Genomic DNA, 21,310 nt, shown 5'->3' on the forward strand with positions numbered 1-21,310 from the left:
ATACTGACTCGAGATATTGCTTGTTTTCAATATTTAAAGAGAAAATTGAAACAAGTATACAATAATTATTATTATTATTATTATTATTGGCTATAGATGAAACTGTGGAGATGAAATTTACGAGAATTTAGTCCACTTCTTTCCTATGACCTTTTTTTTCCCTGCGCGGTTTATATCGTACTTTCTCGCTGGGTTAGAATATAATCTAAAAATATGTTCGATATTGATATTTTCTTTTTTTTTTTGTTGATCCCTCGTAGGAGTTTTTTTTCCTCCTTTTTTTCTTCATATTTTTTTTTTTTTGGCTTCGAATGAGCAGTGATAAGATTTCGCTATGTTTCCCCTCCCACCCGATTATTTACTGTTTTTTGTTTTTCTTTTTTTACTCAATTTTATTTTACTGCGATAGATATATATAATATTCGACAGAAAATCTACAATTATAGAAGAATTTTTCTATAAAGAAGAAAGTAAATTGCTGTTCAAAGTATAATGCGCCTATATGATCGAAAAACTTAAGCTTAGCGACTCGAATTTAAGTATAGTGGGTATATTAAATAGCAAAGGACTATTTTGACATATTATTTATTGCACGTGGCGATTCGAAAACAAAGATTTTCGGTTCTCGCCCCCTTTTTTGTTTTTTTTTCTTCTTCTTTTTTTTTACATCCCACCATTTCGTAAGCTCCTTAAGATCGCGTTCTACGTCTTTCTCTCTCCTTTTCTCCGATTCATTTTAGTACAAAAAAATGCTGAGGTAGTTCGCTAAAAAATATGCTTTCTTTTTCTTTTCGTTGAATCGCGTCGTATCAAGAATTCTTGACGAATTTGAACTTTCACTTGATTGAATTTTAGGTGTAGAAAAAAATTCCCTTTAAATATCGTCGATATTTTAATTTTTTTTTTCGAAAAAAAAAAGAAAAAAAAATACATCACTCTTTATATGTCAGGTACAGGGATCAAAGATTTTCATGTTTCCCATTCTCTTTTATTTTCAATGTTTTTTTTTTTTTTTTTTTAGCTTCTTTGACACTTGATAAGTAAAGATAAATTTGAGATCACAGGTTAAAAGAGGTGTAAATTTCTTTTTTCCTCTGTCTTCAATCAAAAGTGATTATTCAAGTTCGCGAAAAATTCTCTAAACTAAAAAAATTATTCCCTCCCTGATTTAATCGCTTTCGCCAGAAATATACAAACTCGATTTAGCCACAAAATTTGTTTTCAATTTTCGAATTTAAAATACAATAATATATATATATAAAAGAACACACTCCAAATGTACAAAAAATATAAAATTCATCAAACTCCTTAAAAAAAGAAAGCAACCAGAAAAATAGATATAAAAAAAAAGCTCTGATTAAAGAAAAGAGCTTGGAAAACGAGAAAACAAATTATAATTGGTAGAATCGAGTCGTTTTTATTATTCCCATTGTCCCTATACTTCATAATACTGAAACACTTAGGCCTCGAACGCAGATTTCTGGGTTTCGATCTCTATCACAAAAAAAAAAATCAGGCCACTGATTCCTTTTCCCGCTAGCGAATGTCTCGATTTTCAAGAAAAAAAAAGAGTGAATTCGTAGCGCGATTCCATCAAGGAGCGTTTTTCGGAGGCGAAAACGAATCGGGTAACGACTTTAAAAAGCTTTTTTTTTTCTCACTCTCTCTTTCTCTCTCTCTCTCTCTTCCTCATCTCTGATCATTTTTTTTTTTAAATAATGCCGACTGAATTTCAGCCTGGAATGAACACTCATTCAGAAAAAAAAAACCTACGACTTAGAAGGAAAATAATAGAGGAGCGAGTCCTGAAGAAAATTTGTCAAGTGTATTTGTTTGTGTATTATGTGTGTAATTTTTTTTTGTTTCTTGATAATTCGTCTAATATTTGTGTTGAGCATGGAAAAGACGGTACAATAAAAAGTGCGAGAGGTATGAGACCTAATTTTATACGCGTCGATATAAATTAATACGACATTATATATGCGAAAAATTATTATTAAAATTATTAGTATTATTATTATCGTGGATGTGTACGCGTATCAGTGTATACATATATATTTTTATTTATTTATCTTTTATATATATATATATGTTATGTATATAATATATTTTTCACTTATTCATTATATATATTTATATATATATATCCCGAATTAATTATAATATATATATATCGCTTACTACAAATAAATACCCTTATGCGTTACTTATTAGTTTTTTTTTTTATTTTTTATTAACTAGGATTCACGTATATTCTTGATTTTCTCCTTTAATAAAATTTATTTCGTTAGTCACACCTACGTAATACTAAATTTGAACTAAAATCAATCCGCCGTCGATGAATGTGTTATCTTTTTTTTTCTTTTTCAGTTTAAATATCGTTCACCATCGTTGGTTTTTGGTTATCGTCTCGATGCGCCTCAATTTGGAAGAACTGATCCCACCCCCTTGCCCCTGAATACAATTTTTTATCGCGCGAGAGATCGATTTAATACTTGAGTTTTTTTTTGTCTTCGTTTAGAAAGCGTCTTTTCTCGCGTTTTCTTTTCTTTTCTTTTTTTAATTATTTACTTAGCGAAGCACATTAATAATTTAACACGTACAATATGTTTAAAAAAAAAAAAGAAAAACGACCAGAAAATTAAGGTACCGTACACGTACAAGCACACACATATATATAACAACGGTAAATTAAGCAAAATATCGCAAATGAAATAGTAGGTAATATTATTTAGAAGTAACAGTCGTAGTATAACAATAATGGTAAGTAGTAGTAATAGTTTATTATTATTGATAGAAATAATAGAAAATTTAGTTTATTATTTAACCAATAACATCAAAACTATATATATATATATTAAAATTTCTTTCGTCGATTTCCTTAGTCCTTTCTTCAATATTGTTATTGGTCAAGATTTGAGGCATCAAAAAAAAATGAAAAAAAGACATTATTTCTCTATACGCACAGAACACATAGATTGAGATCAAAGCGCTATGGCTTCTTGTAAGAAAAAAAAAATATATAAATATTTTCCGAAAAAAAAAAAATTATAAAGAAGCCAAGTCACTTGTCACAAACTACCACAGATGCGTTTATTTTATTTATTTATTTTTTTTTTTCAATCACAATCGCGAGATTTAAAATAAAATAACAATGATAAACAATAACATCTTAGCTATAATTCAAGTCGTTGGTTTCGTTTTAATAAACATCAATTTGAGTATTATTAACAACACAGTAATTTATACATTATATATAAATAATAACAAATTACGTTAATTGTTACCTTATTTATTATATCGACAATAATTATATGGACACAAAAACGCATCTGTGGAATTTTTTGAGACGTAAATTAATTTTCCGAGATTTCTTTTTAAAATAAGAAATTAAAGATATTATTTCGAAAAATCAATTTTCCATATCTTTTTCTTTTTTACAAAGTTACTTTTACTTCTACCAATCACGTTTTTTTTTGTTTTTTTGTTTTTTTTTATATCTATGACTAAAAAACTTAGAATGATTATTATTTACGAAAAAATATATAGTTCTACTTCCTCGCGAGTCAAGAAAATTCGAATATAAGAAGAAAGGAAAAGGCGACATCTTATCTATATTATAAATATAGAATATTTAAGATGAATTTTTCATCACAAAAAAACCCGTTTAACGCCTAAAATTATGCGTCGTTTTTTATATACGTTTATAATTTTAGCTCGTGTTATTTGGTCGTATTTTGAGCAGTGTCGTTTATTTAATAATTAAAAAAACGACCGAGATTTGTAGAGATGAGGAGGGCAGGAGATTTTGGTAAGAGAACTTTCAAGAGAGTGTGTGGGCGTAAAAAAAAAAAAGAAGAAAAAAATCCAAATTGTCAAAAGAAAAACTACAGCCTCCAGTAAATGGCACTCAAAGAGAAACAGAAACAACATCGATTGAAAAAAAGGATAAGAATAAAAGAAAGGCAGTTTGTTCTAAAAAAAAAAATCAACTTCGCGTGATTTACTGGAGTTTCTTTTTCTTTTTTTTCAATCAAAAGTCGCAATGATACGACAATTATTAAGATGACGAAAAACCAAGCGAATGTTATACAAACAACACATTAAACGAACACGTGCACGTAATTTGTGCTGGCGGATATTATATATAATAAAATACTAAACGGAAAACACTTACTCACTAACATGGCATGTGAAATCAGATCCTAGAGACTAATAAACGGTTAACAGTCTGCGAAACTATATATATATATACTGTTCTAAATCAGAAAGTAAGATAGATTTTTTTTTTCTAAAAAAAGGGGATAAAATAAAATTTACAAAAAGGGGACAAATAAATAAAAAAATTTTTTTTTTTTTTTCTTTACAAGACGCGCTTCTTTTCTCGAATTTTTCAATGCAAATTACTTCAATTCTTTCCTTACATTTTTTTTTCTTTGTTTCATGCCGCGAATGTATTATTATTTTGTTGTTGTATGTATGAGTGTGTGTATGTTATTTTTTTTTAATTTTTTTTATTTTTTTTAAATAGTCCCTTAAAAATTACAAGACAAACGCCAACTATTTTATAATCTTAGAACAACGTCTCTCGTCAGACAAGACACGAGAATATCACATTGTAGGTGTGTTTTTTTTTCTACCTTAATCCTTAAATTAATTTTAAACCCTAAGATTACCGCCCTCGCCTCCGAAACCCCTAAACCCTTAAGTGTAGTGCACGAAACGCGGGTATTTTTTTTTTCCTTTTTCATTTAAACGCTATATAATTATAATATTGTATACGTATGCATATAATTATAGATTACGGTCGTACCTTCGACAATATATATATTAACCGTCACTTTGTTCATTCTTCGTTAAAAAAAAAAAAAAAAAAAAAAAAAAACCAGATGCATTGTTTTTTTTTTTAATTCCCCTATTTCCTTGGTCTTTAATACAGAAAAAGAAGCGATCGAACCTAGCTTTGATATTCGAAGAGTTTCGAAAAATAGGAGAGTGAAATGTGTTTTGCTTTCTTGCTTTTCTATCATTTGTTTGTTTTTTATTTTTGACAATTCGTTTTAAAAAGTTTATACGCTTAATGGAAAACTGGATTTCATTGGTGGTATAAAAAAATTCATACCACAATTCCCTACTTGCTTGTTTCGTATTATTAATTTATTTTGTTATTTCTCTAAAAATGTTTTTCCATTTGTGAGATGTTTTTTTTTTTTTTTTCTTTTTTCATTTCTCTTGTCTCGAGGATGTCTACATTGGAGATGAGCATCGGCACAAGATCTCACTGTAAATTTTCAACGTTCGAATAATTTTTGTTTTTTTAATTCTCAATATATTAATGACATTGAATATTAAATTAATATTAAAATATCATTTTATGAATTCGAATTATTGGAAATTTATTCGAGATCTTGGGCATGATATGATTGATTCCAATGCAACAAATCTCGATTCTCGTTATATATTAATTAACGTGTGAGTGTGTGTATTTTTTTTGTGCAAGTGATCCACGTAAAAATTAAAAAATCTTTTCTTCTCTGTCATTAAAAATTGATCGATCATTTTTTTTTCTGCAATAAACAAAAAATAAATTAAAAAAAAAATTCAACAAAATATTCTTTAAAAAAAAGTATTTTTTCTTAAACAAAATACTGTCATAAAATACCTTTATATAAAATATTTTCAATTTGTCACAAAATACTTTTCTGTAAAGTATTATATCTATGAAAAAAAAAAAATTAAAAAAATAAAAGAAAAAATATATAGACAATATATACATAAGAATAAATTTATTAGAGAAGTTGATTGATTTTTACGTGGGGGGTTTTTTTTTTATCTCCCTGTGTACTTGTGTATTGTTTTCATTATTAATTTTTTGTGTGTAAGTTTTTTTTTGTGTGTAACATACAGCGCATGCCAAGCTACCCGCATATACTTTTTCACAACATTCAATAATAGACAATATTCGCTAGGAGGGTAAACCTACGAATTAATCATTTAAATGATAATAAACAGATAATAAGCTAAATTAGCTTGTTATAAATATATTAATATTAAAAATCGTATTGTTTCCTCTCCTTAATCGACACTAAAAAGTATAATATTTATCTACGTGAACATGGAGGAGGTGTTTAAAAAAATGCTAATATCTACGCGTATCTAAGATTTATGTGTCAGATTATGATTTTGATAATTAAAAAAAAAATCGTTTTACTATTAAAACGAATAGATAAAAAAAAAAATTTATACACGATAAATTGAATACGCGTAGATAAAGGCATAACTGATTTTACTTTTTTTTCTCTCTCTTAAGTTACTTTCATAAAAATAAATAATTATTAATAAACTTTACAAGATTTTTTTTTTGAAATTCTTGTAAGAATTATAAAAAATTATTTATATTAATGATACGAATATTATTAATTACATTTATAAAAGTAAATTTAAAAGTAACCTCCTCCTGTGTTTTTTTTTTTTTTTTTTTTGCCTTTTCTCAACGTCTCTGTCAACCGTTTATTTATTTATTTTTTTTTAATTATCAATTGAACGTTGGTAAAAGAGTTATTATAATCTTGGTAAGAGACTCCTAGGTGCCTAAATTCAATATTATTATCACAACAAATATCTTCCTACTTGCTCTGAGAAAGGTTCATCATCGTCTTTGATTCGATCAATAAATATAACTCATCCACGAGCGGCCACGCACTCAAATACTTTTACTCTCACGTGCTATTATTTTCTTACTTTTTTTTTTTTTTGTTGTTTTTTGTTTTCTTTTTTATCTATATCCAGTCGCGTTTTAATTAGTTGGAAACGCGAAATGTTATTATTTTTTGTTTTTCTTTTTTTTTTTTTTACTATTTGAAAGAAACCTTACAACCTTCGCACGAATTGATCAGGCAATTTTTTTATATTGACCTTTTCAACATTTAAAATATAGTTAAAACACTTACGCGATACCTTAACACCTACATCTATAAGAGCCATTAGAATTTTATTTCTAGGGGCTCATTAATCGTTATACATATATATGGATTTACTTGTGAATCTTAATTTTTTCATTCTTGCGATAGGAATAAAGGTTGCTTGTGAAATTCATATCATTTGTATATTATCTTTATAATGATAATAATAATAGTAGTATTAATAATAATAATAATAATAGTAATAATAATAATAATATATATATATATATATGTATATATAATTTATATATAATATATATAATTATAAATAAAGTACTTAAGTTAGTACTTTGTGATGCACTCACGAACACATTACCAAGTATTTATTTTTTCGTTTTTTTAAAATATTTTTTCCCCAAGCGAAATAAAAAAAAAAAAAAAAATTGTAAGAAATCTAAAGTGTGTGCACTTTTTTTTTGATGCAATTACAATAATATCCATATTTATATGTACGTAAGAAAAATTGTTATATATTTACAAGAACGACGTGTATAGGCGGCGTTAATTTTTCCCAGTTATTGAAAATTCTATTCTTTTTCCATTTATCATTAAACTATACAATTTGTCTTTTCAAAAAGATTATTTTCAATGTCAGTTTTATCTCTTGTTTTTTTTTTTTTTTTATTTTTATTCACATAAATGGTATTGTACTGAAAATAATATTTTTTTTGTAAAATACAAATATTTCTGAATATGATTTCGTTTCTTTTAACTGACTGATGAAACGAGAAAACAAGAAATTCCCCAATTATTTGTAAAAATAGTTTTTCTCTCTTTATTTTATAAATAATTAAAGGGTAAAAATTATTTTCAGCACAATATCAAATATGTGAAAATGAAAATCAAGAAAATTTTGTGTACGTTTTTTTTCAGTCAATTAGGTACAACTGACATTGAATTTTTTTTTTTAAATAAAAAATAAATGTGTTATTCAATTATAATCGATTTTATGGACTTAAATTAAGCATTTGTAAATTGATTTTTTTTTTAAAGATAAATCACGTCAAAAAAATTAATTAAATTTCTGAAAACTTAATTTTTCATTTTATGAATACGTTATTTTAATATTTGAAAAATCTCACGTTGCAACCTTTGATCCCTTTTTATTTAATAAAACGTAATCATTTTCTTCGTAGGAAGGCATAGCGCTAATATTATACCGGCCAGTACTTAATGCCACCACTACTTGACTCGAATTCAAGCGCAACATTTTTTTTTTTTTTTCATTTTTTTTTTAATCGTTTCCCTCCGCCGCTTAACGCGTTCAATAATATCAATTAAACTCTACATTAATAAATGGTACAGAAATACACTGGACATTGGCACGACAGGTGGCATTTAGATTTAATATAGAATAAAATTTACGTTATTGCGATAACATTTGGTATCGTTGCGTCGTTGTCCAACCGGTTAGATTTATATTTACTTTTTGGTCGTTGATCCGACACATCTAAGCCAGTGGCGACAGCGACGTCAATGCTTGTTTAAGGTTTCTTTCTTTTGATTAGATTGATACAGTCTAAGTTTGATACTCGCTGCAGTCTTCAAACTATCCAGCAAAGGAATAAAAAAAAAAAAAAAAAAAAAAAATTTATTTAATGGAACACTCGTTGACACGATCAGAGACCTTTGGCCTTGGACTCTAAATGGAAACCCCCTTGCACTTCTCTCTCGTTTCTCTCTCTCTCTCTCTCTCTCTCTCACAAAAAAAAGGGTTTAAAAATCATTTTTCATTTAGAGCTATATAGAAGAAAAAAAAAATCGAGTAGAGCGGTACAGTAGCTTCCATCGAAACAGATCGTAAACATGTATATCCACCACTTTTTTTTTACAATAGGAAAATGAAATCTAGTAAGTAGATGAGTGTCGTAAAATTATTAGCATTGTCGGTTCTTTGTGACTTATTTCATTTCCGTTTGTAAGGGGACTGAGAGTGGGGGGGGGCTTTCGTGGTGAATATACAGATAAGTAACTCTTCTTTTTTTTCTAAAAATTGCGTCCCTATAATCGTGTTTTTAATTGACGTTTCGAGAAGACTCTTGGACTGTATCGTTCCACGCAATAGTTGCGAGAAACAGTCGCTATTAAAAAAAAACCGCGAATTTGAATTACACAGATCGATATTTTTTTTTTGCCAAGAAAGTCTTGGCAAAAAAAAAAAACAAAAAAAAACAGTAAACACAGAAGACAAAGGAAATCGAACAGTGTCTTGGCTATATATATATATGTGTATATATATATATATGTATGATTTCTCAAAAGGACTTGAATGTTTTGCGGTCCTTTACGTCGCACAAAATTGTCTTACATGCTGAGTATTCGGGTCAAGTGTCTTGCACTCTACATCAACTCACCTCCCAGAAGATCTCCGGGCAAGTACGAATTGAGTGAGCTTGGAGTTGCTCGTTGCTGATCGCTGCTGTCAAGTCCCGCGTTGCTCCATAATGAATTGCTCGTGGGTGGAGCACCCCAAAGTTGACTGGAACTACCGCCCCATGTATCTGGTGGTTGGGCCGTTTTATTCGTTGGTCGAAGACCCCAACCACTATTGCCGGATGCGCTCGTCTGTTGTTGACCGCCGTGACTTAACTGTTGCAGTAAAGTGTGAACTTCACTATCACCAGGAGATTCTGCGAATATTGTTGTATTGCCGAGGACACAATTGTTTAATGCACCTTGAGCCTGAAAAATATTTCATTTCATTAATTAAAAAAAAAAAAAAATTTCCCACTAGTTTGTTCAAAAATTTCTGAAATAAAAATTCAAGGACTTTCCAAGCATTTCAAAGTCCTGGACACCCTTTACTAATGTTTATTACTGACCTTGCTGGCTTCATCTCGCGATGAGTATTTAGTGAGTGCAATTCCATGATTCAGGTACAACCGGAAATCTTGTACCGGTCCGTGTTGCATACAGAGAGTTTTGAGTGTTGAACCATCAATTTGTGGAGTAAGATTCTTGAGTAAAAGCCAAGTGGAGACCCATCCTGAATTGCCACCACCTGATTGTAGACCCCAAGAGCTTGCTGATCGACTCACGGAACTTAAGCCACTCCAACCGTTGCTTGCATTTCCAATGCTACCCTTGCTACTCAAACCTGGAGGTGGTCCACGAGCCTTGTTCATTGGTGCGCCCCATAATTCTGAGGTCACTGCCGTTGGTGGTGGTGCTGATTCACCCCATGTATTTTTCGCACTAAAATCATTTTTTCTAATTTAAATATACAATTGATTATAAATATTATCAAGTTGAAAAAAAAACAAGTTCTACCTAGTAAATGCACTAGGTGTTGTCGCAGGTGGATTAAAGCTCCATGTTGAATTACTGAGACTTGGAATGGAAGTTTCAGCGTTTGCTGATTGAGGCGGTGGTGAAGATTTGCTGCTCGATGAAAATATTGCATCAGGATCCTTGATGGCAGCCAATGAGAGTGGTGAACGAACGACCGAACCGGGAGTAATACTAGGATCGTCTTCGATACTTTTCATCTGCGTACCCTAGAATGACATTAAATATAGGTGGACCCGAACAAATCTTACAAACTACCTTAAAATTAATTAATTAAATAAATAAAGAAAAATAAATTATTAAAATTATTAACTAATAAAAATAACTTCCGTAATTGGGAGTGGATTACCTTCCATGGTTTGCCGGGTTCAAATTCAGGAACAAGATCGGTGAATGCAGCGCCTCCTGGTTGCCAGTCTTTACCATCGGTGGAATCGCTGTTTCCTGCGTCTGGCCAACCGCTTTCGCCGAGTCGCGTGGACCATGGTCCATCGCCTTGTCCCAATAGGGGATTCATATTTGGACTTGAATGTGATTGAGTGAGTCCACCAGGTGCTTGTGGTGGTTTGCTGGTGGTACCAGGAGCGCGAGAAAATTCATTAACCACAGAATCTCCATCTTTGTCAAGTGAGGGCAATTTCCACTGGTTTAATCTTGACTGCTGTTGACTCTGTTGAGAAAACAAAAGGAAATGACAATTTAGTAACTGCCGTAATTAATTAATTAATTAATTAATCATTCAAAAATCTCAGCTTACAACTGGTGGTGGCTCTTTGTTCATTGTCAAATCACTGAAAGTATTCTGAAGAGCGCTAATCGGATCGTGAACTGGTGTTTTATAATAATCAGATGACTGCGATGGAGCAGCTGGATGTTGTTGTTGCTGCTGTTGTTTCATGTAAGTCGCTTGTTGAACAGCAATTTGATTTTGTAGATTAGCAATTTGTTGCTTTGTCTTTGTAATTTGAACACTGATCTGAAGAACTGTTTGATTATTGCCCTTAACAGAACTCTGTACAGTGTGTTGTTGATGCAATTGTTGAAGAACTTTGATCTGTTGTAATAATTGATTTAAAAGAATCAATGTTTGTGGCGCTAATGGTTGATTTAAAATTTGATGATTGAGATAGCCTTCTTGAACAGCAAGTTGAATTTGTTGTACAAGCATTCGCAATTGTTGAGTGCTCGGTTGATTTTGTGGAGTTCTCGATGCCTGAAATTATTTTATTCTTATATAAGAAAAATGAAAATTGACACAAATTGTTTTTTTTTTTTTTTATGAGATAGAAAATTTAAATAAATTTTTTCTTATTTTACTTTAATAACGAAATTAATTTTTCCTAATCATTCTTCTTTTTCATTAAATAATTTAATTTTAAATCATTTTAACAAAATAATACTAATACAAAAAATAAAACTATAATAAAAATATTGTAATTAGCTTAAAAAATAATTTTCGTAAGTAAAAAATTTGACATGCAAAAATTAATAGCAAAAACGCGATAAAGGAAGCTTTGTGTAATTGTGAAGTTTCAAAAGACAGAGAAGAATTTTATCCATTTTTTTTTTATATCATTGATATTTTTAGTTACTTTTTACTAAAATTCTTTGTTTCCTCTCTGATTTTGAGATACTTTAAAGAAAAATGCGTAAAATAATATTGTTTCTACAGTCAAGGCAAAATTATTGTTCGCATAAAAAATTCAAGCATTTTGAAAATAAATCCTACGGGAAAAATACATGCAAAAAATATAAAAGCAATAAGTACATTTCAAACCATAACGACATTTCACACAAGACGCGTATTAATTTGGAATATATATTAATTTAAAAAATAAAAGTTAATAATTCCATGGCTTTTTTTATCAATAAAAAAAATTTTATTTCTACAGAGAAAATAAAATTTTGTGCTTCAATTTCATAAAAAAAAACAAAAAAGCTTTTATCATCTATTTTTTGAAAAATCAAAAATTTCTTTTTTAGAAAAAAAAATGACGCTCAAAAGCGGAAGAAGAGACTATCGCGAATCTAATTTGTTTTCAAGGGGAAATAAAATAATTGTATTGTAAAAAAAAATAGTCTAAAGAAATAAAAATAAAAAATCAAGAATGATTTATATGTAAAGAAAAGAGTAATTAAAGGAATAGGCTAAAAATGATCGGTAATGAATAAATGTTTGTTCCGGACATCAGGTAGTTCACCTGGTTAAAAGGAGGCTGCGGCGCATTGGAACTGGGTTGCTGTTGCTGGAGTTGAACAGCTGCCTGCTGTTGCTGTTGTTGTTGTTGCTGTTGTAACTTGAGAAGACTGGCGCTGGCCACAGAACCACTTACGCCGCCAGTAGCCGCCCCGCTGGGCACTCCAGCCCCCTGCATTACATACGAATACCCTGAACCCCTTTCTCCCAACCTAACCTCTCACCCCCTCTTTACCACTTAAGATTAAGCTAAGTAGGTGCAACCTTTCATTTAATAACCACAATCAATGACAATCTATTCTATTACGTATTAAATTTTATAAAAAAAAAAAATTGTTTCCATTTTTTAATTTCATAATTTATCTTTCTATTTTCTTTAAAATTTATCAATTTTGTTGAATTAATTGAACGGCTGCACTTTTTTTTCTTTACTAATCAAATTAACGCCTGGCAAAAACCTTCACCACGATATTAACAAATCGTCTAAATCAATCAATCATTGAAAATTGTTAAATTGAACAAAACACCCATTAAAAATTTTAACTCGCACAAAAAACCCTCGCTTGTTATATGATGCCACTCAAAAAAAGAAAAAAAAAAAAAAAAAAAAAAGTTTGGAACCACACCTAGTGCATATTTTGCTACAGCAAACACACCAAACAAGTGTGAAAAAAAACATATAAAAGAAAAACATTGCAATTTGTGTTTTCGTTTTTCTATAAAACTCAAAATAAAATTTGAATTTTATAGAAATAAAACGAGAGTGCAAATTTTTGAAAAAGAATTCAAATTACTCAGATGAATAAAAAAATTTAAATGCCTCGCAAAATATGCATTTTTCATTACTAGTTTCCACCAGGATAGATGCTCAGCAAAAAAAAAAAATATATATATATATTTTTCACTTACCGGAGGGAATGACATCTGCTGCGCAACATGATTGAATCTCGGATAACTTGGACCTGAGGTCCCTTGATTTGCAAGCTCATAACCAGAATGAGCTTCATGACGTCGCCATTGATCCAATGGACGCACTTGATTCAACAATTCTTGTGCTTCGTCTCGATTCATCTCGCGATTTCTCAAAGCTACCTCAACATCTTCCTTCTGTTAGATTTAAACAAAAAAACATAAATTAAATATTTCAATTTTAAAACAAATTTTAATATATTATAAATATACAAACCTTGTAGCCCATTTCACATAATGAACGAAATTCGCGACTGTTGCAAATAATCTCCTTGGTGAGTGTTGGTTTCGAAGGATGACCCCAGCTGGACGTTGGTTCCATATCGGAATCGGCCCAGCTTCCACTGGGTCCCAATGGTTTTGGTTTGTGTGCAGCGGGTCCTCCCCAAGAGGCTGGATTTAATTGTGGTTCATTCCATGTTGTGGGTCCTTTAGTTTCATCCCAAGCGGCAGTTTCATGTGGTCCATCGCCCCATGATCCATTACGTCCACCTGGACCACTTGGATGACTCCACATTGGACCACCGACGTCTGGTTTCATGCCTGGTTGACCGGGCATACGATTTTGTGGCATTCCGGGAGGGCATTGCATTCCTGGCAAAAGGAAAAAAAAAAATTATAAAAAGTTCTTACTTTTTTTTTTTTTATTATAAAATTAGAAACACACCTCCACGTGCAATATTCGGAACAGGCAAATCTTTCCAGTGTGAAACTTTGGTTCCTGGCATGCTGCGTTGTTGATTTGGTCCTGGATTACCCCAGAGACTAGTTCCATCATCGTAATTTTGTACGCTACGTCGTTGAGTTGGTGGTGATGGTTCTTCCCAACCTGATGGCTTACTACCAGGCATCATTTCCTTTGGCGGTGGGCCGGACCATTGATTCATGCTCGATGGATTAATCATTTTAGTTGGTGGGCCGGACGGATGCTGATGGCCCATTTGATGATGCGGTGGTCCTGGTGGTTGTCCCCACATTGCATCACCGCCTGCTCCATTAAGACGTCCTGAAATACCACGTGGATCACCACGCATATCAGCCATTCTTGGATCACGTGCCATTGGATCAATAACACGTATATGCTCCCTTGGATCGAGTGACATACGATGATCACGTGGATCACGCATTTCACGTGGATCCACCGATCGAATATCTCGCGGATCACGTGGATCAATTCTTGGATCACCCCAATTTGATCCTCCACCGCCACCTCCGCCTCCTCCACCACCTCCTATATTCGCCAAAATAAAATTCACAATAATTATATCATTATTACTATATTTGCTGACAAGTTGATTTCACATGTATTCGAAAATCGAGTAATGCTAAAATAAATGTGCCATCATTCTAGTCCTATTGTTATTATTAACAGAACACAACATGAAAAAACAAAAACGAGCACAGTTTTTATTAAAGCAAAAAATCATACTCGTAATAAAATGCAAAATCAAATCGTTCAACAAAAAAAATAAGTACCCCAGAGTTAAAATTATAAAGCTACGTGAATGCCGGAGTTTTTTTTTCTTATTAGATTAATAATAACATACACAGGAATATAAAATTAGCTTAATGCAGAATAAAACTGCAACTGAGCATTCCAGACATAACGTTTTTTTTAACACAATTTTTTTTTAATATACAATTTAATTTTTTTTTAAATTAATAATAAAAAAAGCAATGTCAATTGAAATATAATATTAAAAAGCAACAAAAAAAAAAAATTATCGAGATATAAAGCACGATTGAAAAAAAATATATAGAGATTATTTTTTTTGTAAAGTGAAATTTTTAGACAAACATTCCTGTTAAACAAGTGGCATCTCCAGCCTTCACTAGCATACCTCCCCACATACCGGTTTGATTACCGGTAGCACCCGGCCACTGTGGTGTATTTGGTTGACTAGGTGCAGGTGCTCCAGTCCACATATTTGAAGAATCAGCAGATTCATCATCCTCGCCCCATGTGCCACCAATATTTGTTGATGGTGTATGACCCCATGGAGTTTTTGCTTGCTGTTGAGGGGGTGGTTGTCCACCATTGCGCAAATTTACTTCCCATAAATCAGTACCGTTATTAACTGCTGGTTTCCACATTGGCGGACCATCTTTGGTTATATTTGGTTCCGGAGAAGTTGGTACATCCCAGTTTGTATCTTGATTTACATGTTGCTGATTTTGAAAAGAAACAAAAAAAACATATTAAACTACTACTCTCTAAATTTGAATTTGTAAAAATTTTAATTATTGATAATTAGTTACTTTTTGCTTTTGAATTAATAAAATTTAACTAATTCAAAAGCAAAAAGTAACTAATTCGAATTAATTAAAATTTAGAGAGTATAAATAGTAATTATCAAATTTATACCATCTTATCATATTGTTTTACTTGTCATTCTGATAAAAATTTCAATGATTTTTAGTATATATTTAACTTTATTGTAATTGAATAAATTAAAATAGAAAAATGTAATTTTTCTCTATTTTTAAAGAATAAGTGACGTTTTGATGACTTAGTGATCATTATCAGGTTAAAATGGAATTATGTTATATAATACATTTTTTTTTTAAACAGTTATATTGGCACGTCAGATACTTAAGAGCATCTTGTCAAGACCAATATAACTCTTCAAAACATTTTTATTATGTAACACTTATAAATTCAATTTTAGTTTCATGATAACAAGTCATCAAAATGTCACTTTTTCTTTTAGAATAGTAAAAAATGAAAATGATATAAACTTTATTTTATTTTCCACTTTTGATGAATTAAATTTTTAAAAATTTACTAATTTTATGTGCCAATTTAATTAATTTTTTTTTTTTGCCACACGTGAATATTAAAAAATACTCTATTTCGGTATAAATTTTTTAATTAAATTTCCATTTTAAAGAAATTTCTATTTAGATTTATTTTCATTTAAAGGGTTCTTTAAAAAATAAATTTAAAAAATTGTATAATGGTAAAAAAAAAATGTTTTTCCAATTTCTTTTGCAATATTTTTGGGGAATATTTAAGAGAATTGCAAAAAATACTCACACAGCCCCAGCCATCTTGACTGAAAAGTGCCTCTCTCATGGTATTGAGTTGTTCCAATTGTTGCTTAGTCGATGGATTTGTAGTTGTTGGCGTTGTTGCAGCAACTTGTCCTTGATTAGAATTATTAATTTGATTATTATTGGCATTGGGAGTGGACGACTGTTGTTGTTGCTGTTGTTGTTGCTGCTGTTGTTGTTGTTGTTGTTGTTGTGGCACATTATTACTATTGTTGTTCTGTGTCGCTTGATTGGGTCCTGGTCCAACTGGATTATTTGGTTTATTTTGAGGCCATGGGGCATTATTTTGATTACCACCTTGGACTGTATTGTTCGATTGCGATGTTGGTGGTCCACCACCGGGTTGTGAATTTTGCGGTGGATTTGAATTGTTCGTTTTATTAACATTTCCTTGATTATTCTGATTACCAGGTGGGCCCTGATTTTGATTTGGATTACCGGTTATAGATTGTGGACGATTAACATTATTACCACCCCAATTATTTGGCGGTCCATTATTGCCCGGTGGATTTCCAGGTGTTCCACCCCAACCTGATTGCGTTGCATTATTATTATTTGGAGTTGTTGCTTGTGATGTACCCCAATTAGCTGTTCCACTTGTATTCAATGATGTTTCACCACCGCCAATTAGGCGACATATCGCGGGAATGCTCCATCGTCGTTTATAATCGTGTATTGGTTTTAAAATTTCATTACATTTTTGTAATTGTCGGCTAAATAGAGTATTCAAGGCAACATTCAGTCGTTGACGTAAAATTTCATTGTTGTCTTTGTTTTGGTATGCTTTTTGATATGCTGGAATGAGGGTGCGAATATAGCTGATCAATTGCGATGATTCGACCATCTTTGAGATATTTATGTCATGTGATTTGTCTTGATCGTGATGTGATAAAATGTCGGTTTTTGATTCAATTGAAATCGAATTGTCATTGATCGTGGATAACGATTGGATATTAACAACATTTTTTTTATAATGTTCGTCATTGTTCGAGCAATTCTCATATTGAGAAACAGGTACAGTAACAGCAATTGTTTGGGATGTGACGGTGGCTGATTGGCAATTAAGCGTCATCGTAGGCTCGCAGGTAGTCAATATAGGAATGTTGACGGCCGACATTATTATTTCCTCTTTGTCATTGTAATTGTCGCGCCGAATGGTACGAGACATATCAGACTTATCGCTAGACTTAGATACAGACTTAACTTTAGAGTTAGATTCATGACCAACCTTAGTAGACACTTGATACTTATCATTCTTAAAGCTAGCGTTTAGAGGCTTGTTAGACTTATCGTTATCCTGAAATGAAAGAGCACCAACAGTAAACATTGTTGCTTCGGTACAGCTAATACCATCATTTTGTGACCCTAATGTCCTAGCATTAGTAGTCATTATACAACTAGTCTTGTAGCACACAGCGACGTTAACAATGTCTTGGATAACATCTGGATTATTGTTTCTAATATTCATTTCTTCACCAATACACCTAACGCTATTGTTATCATCATCATCATTATTATTACAATAATAATTATTACCAACGTCGTTATCATAACGCTTAGATTCTATCAATAATGGAACACATATGCGTTGCGTCAGCTCGGTCACGGTGACGTGCCCTAGTGGAGAAGTAGATGATTCTCGGACTCGTGTGAGACTCTCTAGGAAAGATTGCAGAGCGTGGTCGGTGATTTCGTTTTTGGAAACGATAAGCGTAATGGAAGAACTGGCGGAATGCGCCGCGAAATTCTGAGCGTAAGCGGGGAACAATCTTGTCTCGAGAGTAGTGCTATCATTCGAACAATATTGCAATTCAAAGACACTTCCTGCCGTTAATTTCGTATCATTAATGATCTTATTATGAACGAGGTATCGATGGACGTGCGCGAGATCGCTAATCAGAGAGCGGTTACCGTTTAGTGATTTCGTGCTTTCCAATTCGTCAATAATATTATCGGCAAGGCTCTTGTTGTTGTTGTTGTTGTTCTTGTCGAGAAGAAGATAATAATCACCGTAACTGGTTGAGCTGAGCAATATCACAGACTTGGAGTTATTATTACTTATGAAACTAAGATTAGCCTTAAGGTTATTGTTGTCGCCTGTGCAAAGGCGGGACCCTAGTAAGGAGTAATTGTCGACAGAGTCAGCGAGATGCGGCAGCCGCTGGGGGTAATCAGACTTGGGTATCCTAACTAGGCTAGGTACCCCAGCGGGATAGCGCGCATCACCCCTCCTAACATTTAGATATAGACTTATCTTTAGTACCCTAATGCTTAGATCTCTAAAGCTATCCTTATTATCACTTAACGGCTTACAAGTAGACTTAGAGTTATCGGCAGAGCTGCCCAGCTGACCAAGCAAGCTCAGTGTGTTTTGCTTTCTGTGATGATTATGTTCTGCATTGTTGTTGTGGTTATTTACTTTATTATTATTATCATAGGTTAGAAGGTGATTTGTTGGGTTTTTTGTGGTTGCTGGCGCCACTGACTGGCGGGCCTCGCCGATGCTGGCTGAGCTGAACTCACCTGTAATTTCAAAAAAAAACCCCTGTCTATATTTTTATATTCAATCGAAACTTTTTTTTTTTTTTTTTTTTTGCAGTAAGCTAAAAATTCGCTGACAAAAGGCGAATGTTTTGTTCTGATTGCGAAACTTTCAAAAATGTGTACTAACAACTTATTAACAGTGAAATAAATTAATCATCATTTATCGAGACTTAATATTTCAAATCTAAAAAGCAAAACGAGAAGACAAAAAGAAAACAATATACAAAATAAAAAGGACAATTTTAAAAATAAATATCTACTTTCTATAACGATAGAGAAGCTGAACTTATAATTCTCTTCAGCTTCTGTATTTAATTAGGTCATCTCTCAATTTGCTTTAATTCTATAATCATTTTTTAGCTGGCCATTAAAGACCTTGAAATTAAAGTAGAAAAAAATGAAAATTAAGGTCAAAAAGGAATAAAAAAAAAAAAAAAAAACTCACCAGAATGGCGTGACAGGACGGTTAAGAAGTCATTGGCGGCGGTAGCTTCGGGGTGGCTGGTAGGTGCTGCCATCATGCTGCTGTTTATGGATTTGATATCACAGTACCTAGCGTGCTCTGGTCCTTTCCCCTCCCCCACCCCACTCAGACTGCTTCCCTCTAATACTACTACATCTCCCTAAAAATTATTGTTTATAAATAATTATTCAATATATTAAAATTACTAACCATCGCTAAACTTTGAATATAATAAGAAAATTAAAATTGTCTTCTCGATTGAAATTTTTATGGATTTTTTTTCTAAATCATAAAAAAAAAAAAAAAAAAAAAATGTTTAAAGCAAATCATATGTTTAACAATAATTTGAATGTCAACAGAAAACAAACTAAATAATATATGTATATCAACAAGTGAATCGGACTGTAGATTATTTCATTGTACATTAAAGTTTTATCAAAGAATAATAAGAGTAGTCTTGTTTACCTTGGAATTTTGTACGAAGGCATTTGTTTCGGTAGAAATCTCATGTGAACTAGAATTGTGTGGAAACATTGGGCTCAGTTCTTCTTTGGCAGGCAATGCATAGAAACCAAGATCTACGAAAGAAATAATAAAAATTAAATTAACCAAATATTATTTTGTTTTAAAATCATTATTTCGTTTATATAAATAAGAAATTTTTAATTTTTCGCTGTAAATCTCATAAATTAAAAAATATTTACCTCGTAGACTATCACTATCAGTGCGCTCCTAGCTCCATGCCAGTAGAGATCTAAAAAGATAAAAATAAAATTTATATTAATAACAAAAAAATTTTTTAAATTTAATGAAATTTCAATATGGGCATTTAAAAAAAAAAAAAACTACATAATCTAATCAAAAACCACTTCCGCAACAAAGATTCAATTTGCATGAGGAATTTCACGACAAAACTTATTGTTAATTCTAATAATTCATATGACGATGTAAAGGGGGTAATTTAAGCTACTCAAAGTTACATTGTTATTTAAATGAAGGCAACAATAAATTGATTCAAGGAAGTCCAGCCATATTAAGTTATTAACATTCGCCGATATTCCATATTTAGTGTGTACATGTTTTTTCAATCTCACTATATATTATATTATCATCTTTTAGCGCATTAAATTTTTTTTAAAAAAAAAACTTTGTTATAACTTTTCTGTTCATCTACGTTCGTTGTACTTTAATATTTACGTAACTATAAATAGTGGATGACAGAGAATGTGGAAGTAGGAGACAACAAAAATATAAATCTTCATTTTGTGTCTTAAATTAGCTTTTGGCATTGCAAAAGGAAAAAAATGAATTCTAACTTTTTTTTTTAACTTAAATATATATATATATATAATTATAAAAAAAACAGTTCCCCTTTCATACTATTTTTTCAAATTATAAAAACAACCGCAAGATTTATCGAATTACAAGTTTCTTAAGATCCTCATAAAATTGTCAATTTATTTGCATCAAAAATAAATATCGAGTCTAACTTTCTATAAGAGTGGAAACTAAATAAATATCGAGAAATATGGAAATTCTGAGACACACTCAAATCACTATTGCAATATGCATTGATGAATATTTACAATTTCCTTTGATTTTTTTTTTTAAATCGCAAATTAAGTTATTAATGGATTGTCGCGAGAAGAGAATAATTGCTTTAGAAAAAAAACCATCCTTCATCAATCTGACAAGGTCATATTGAATCCATTGTTGCCAAATGCAATATATTTTTAAATAAATAAACAAACTATAAAAATACAGGATATACAATGATCAATTTTCATATCTATTTTTTAAACTCTTTTTGTGATGTTAAAAATATAATTATGT

General features: G+C 31.2%; 1 protein-coding gene across 8 annotated transcripts in view; it reads right to left on the reverse strand.

The window, feature by feature from the left end:
• LOC127280220 (protein Gawky) overlaps positions 1-21,310 on the reverse strand; it is a 52,242-nt gene that overhangs the window by 15,031 nt on the left and 15,901 nt on the right. For 6 of the 8 annotated variants that reach the window (XM_051303122.1, XM_051303130.1, XM_051303134.1 and 3 more), the window contains exons 2-15: positions 20,182-20,231; positions 19,943-20,055; positions 19,460-19,637; positions 16,454-18,993; positions 15,270-15,585; positions 14,084-14,647; positions 13,634-14,010; positions 13,357-13,554; positions 12,452-12,619; positions 11,008-11,463; positions 10,600-10,920; positions 10,233-10,459; positions 9,785-10,157; positions 9,317-9,644 (exon numbers count right to left, since the gene is read on the reverse strand). In XM_051303122.1, coding sequence (XP_051159079.1) covers positions 9,317-9,644; positions 9,785-10,157; positions 10,233-10,459; positions 10,600-10,920; positions 11,008-11,463; positions 12,452-12,619; positions 13,357-13,554; positions 13,634-14,010; positions 14,084-14,647; positions 15,270-15,585; positions 16,454-18,993; positions 19,460-19,637; positions 19,943-20,011 — 6,115 coding nt within the window. In that variant the 5' untranslated portion in view covers positions 20,012-20,055; positions 20,182-20,231. The remainder of the gene's footprint in view (positions 1-9,316; positions 9,645-9,784; positions 10,158-10,232; positions 10,460-10,599; positions 10,921-11,007; positions 11,464-12,451; positions 12,620-13,356; positions 13,555-13,633; positions 14,011-14,083; positions 14,648-15,269; positions 15,586-16,453; positions 18,994-19,459; positions 19,638-19,942; positions 20,056-20,181; positions 20,232-21,310) is intronic. The other 2 variants (XM_051303157.1, XM_051303166.1) reach the window with 2 other exon arrangements.

This window comes from Leptopilina boulardi, unplaced genomic scaffold, assembly GCF_019393585.1.
Source record: "Leptopilina boulardi isolate dan_hultmark-lab unplaced genomic scaffold, ZJU_Lbou_2.1 LbouV2_112, whole genome shotgun sequence".
NCBI lineage: Eukaryota > Metazoa > Arthropoda > Insecta > Hymenoptera > Figitidae > Leptopilina > Leptopilina boulardi.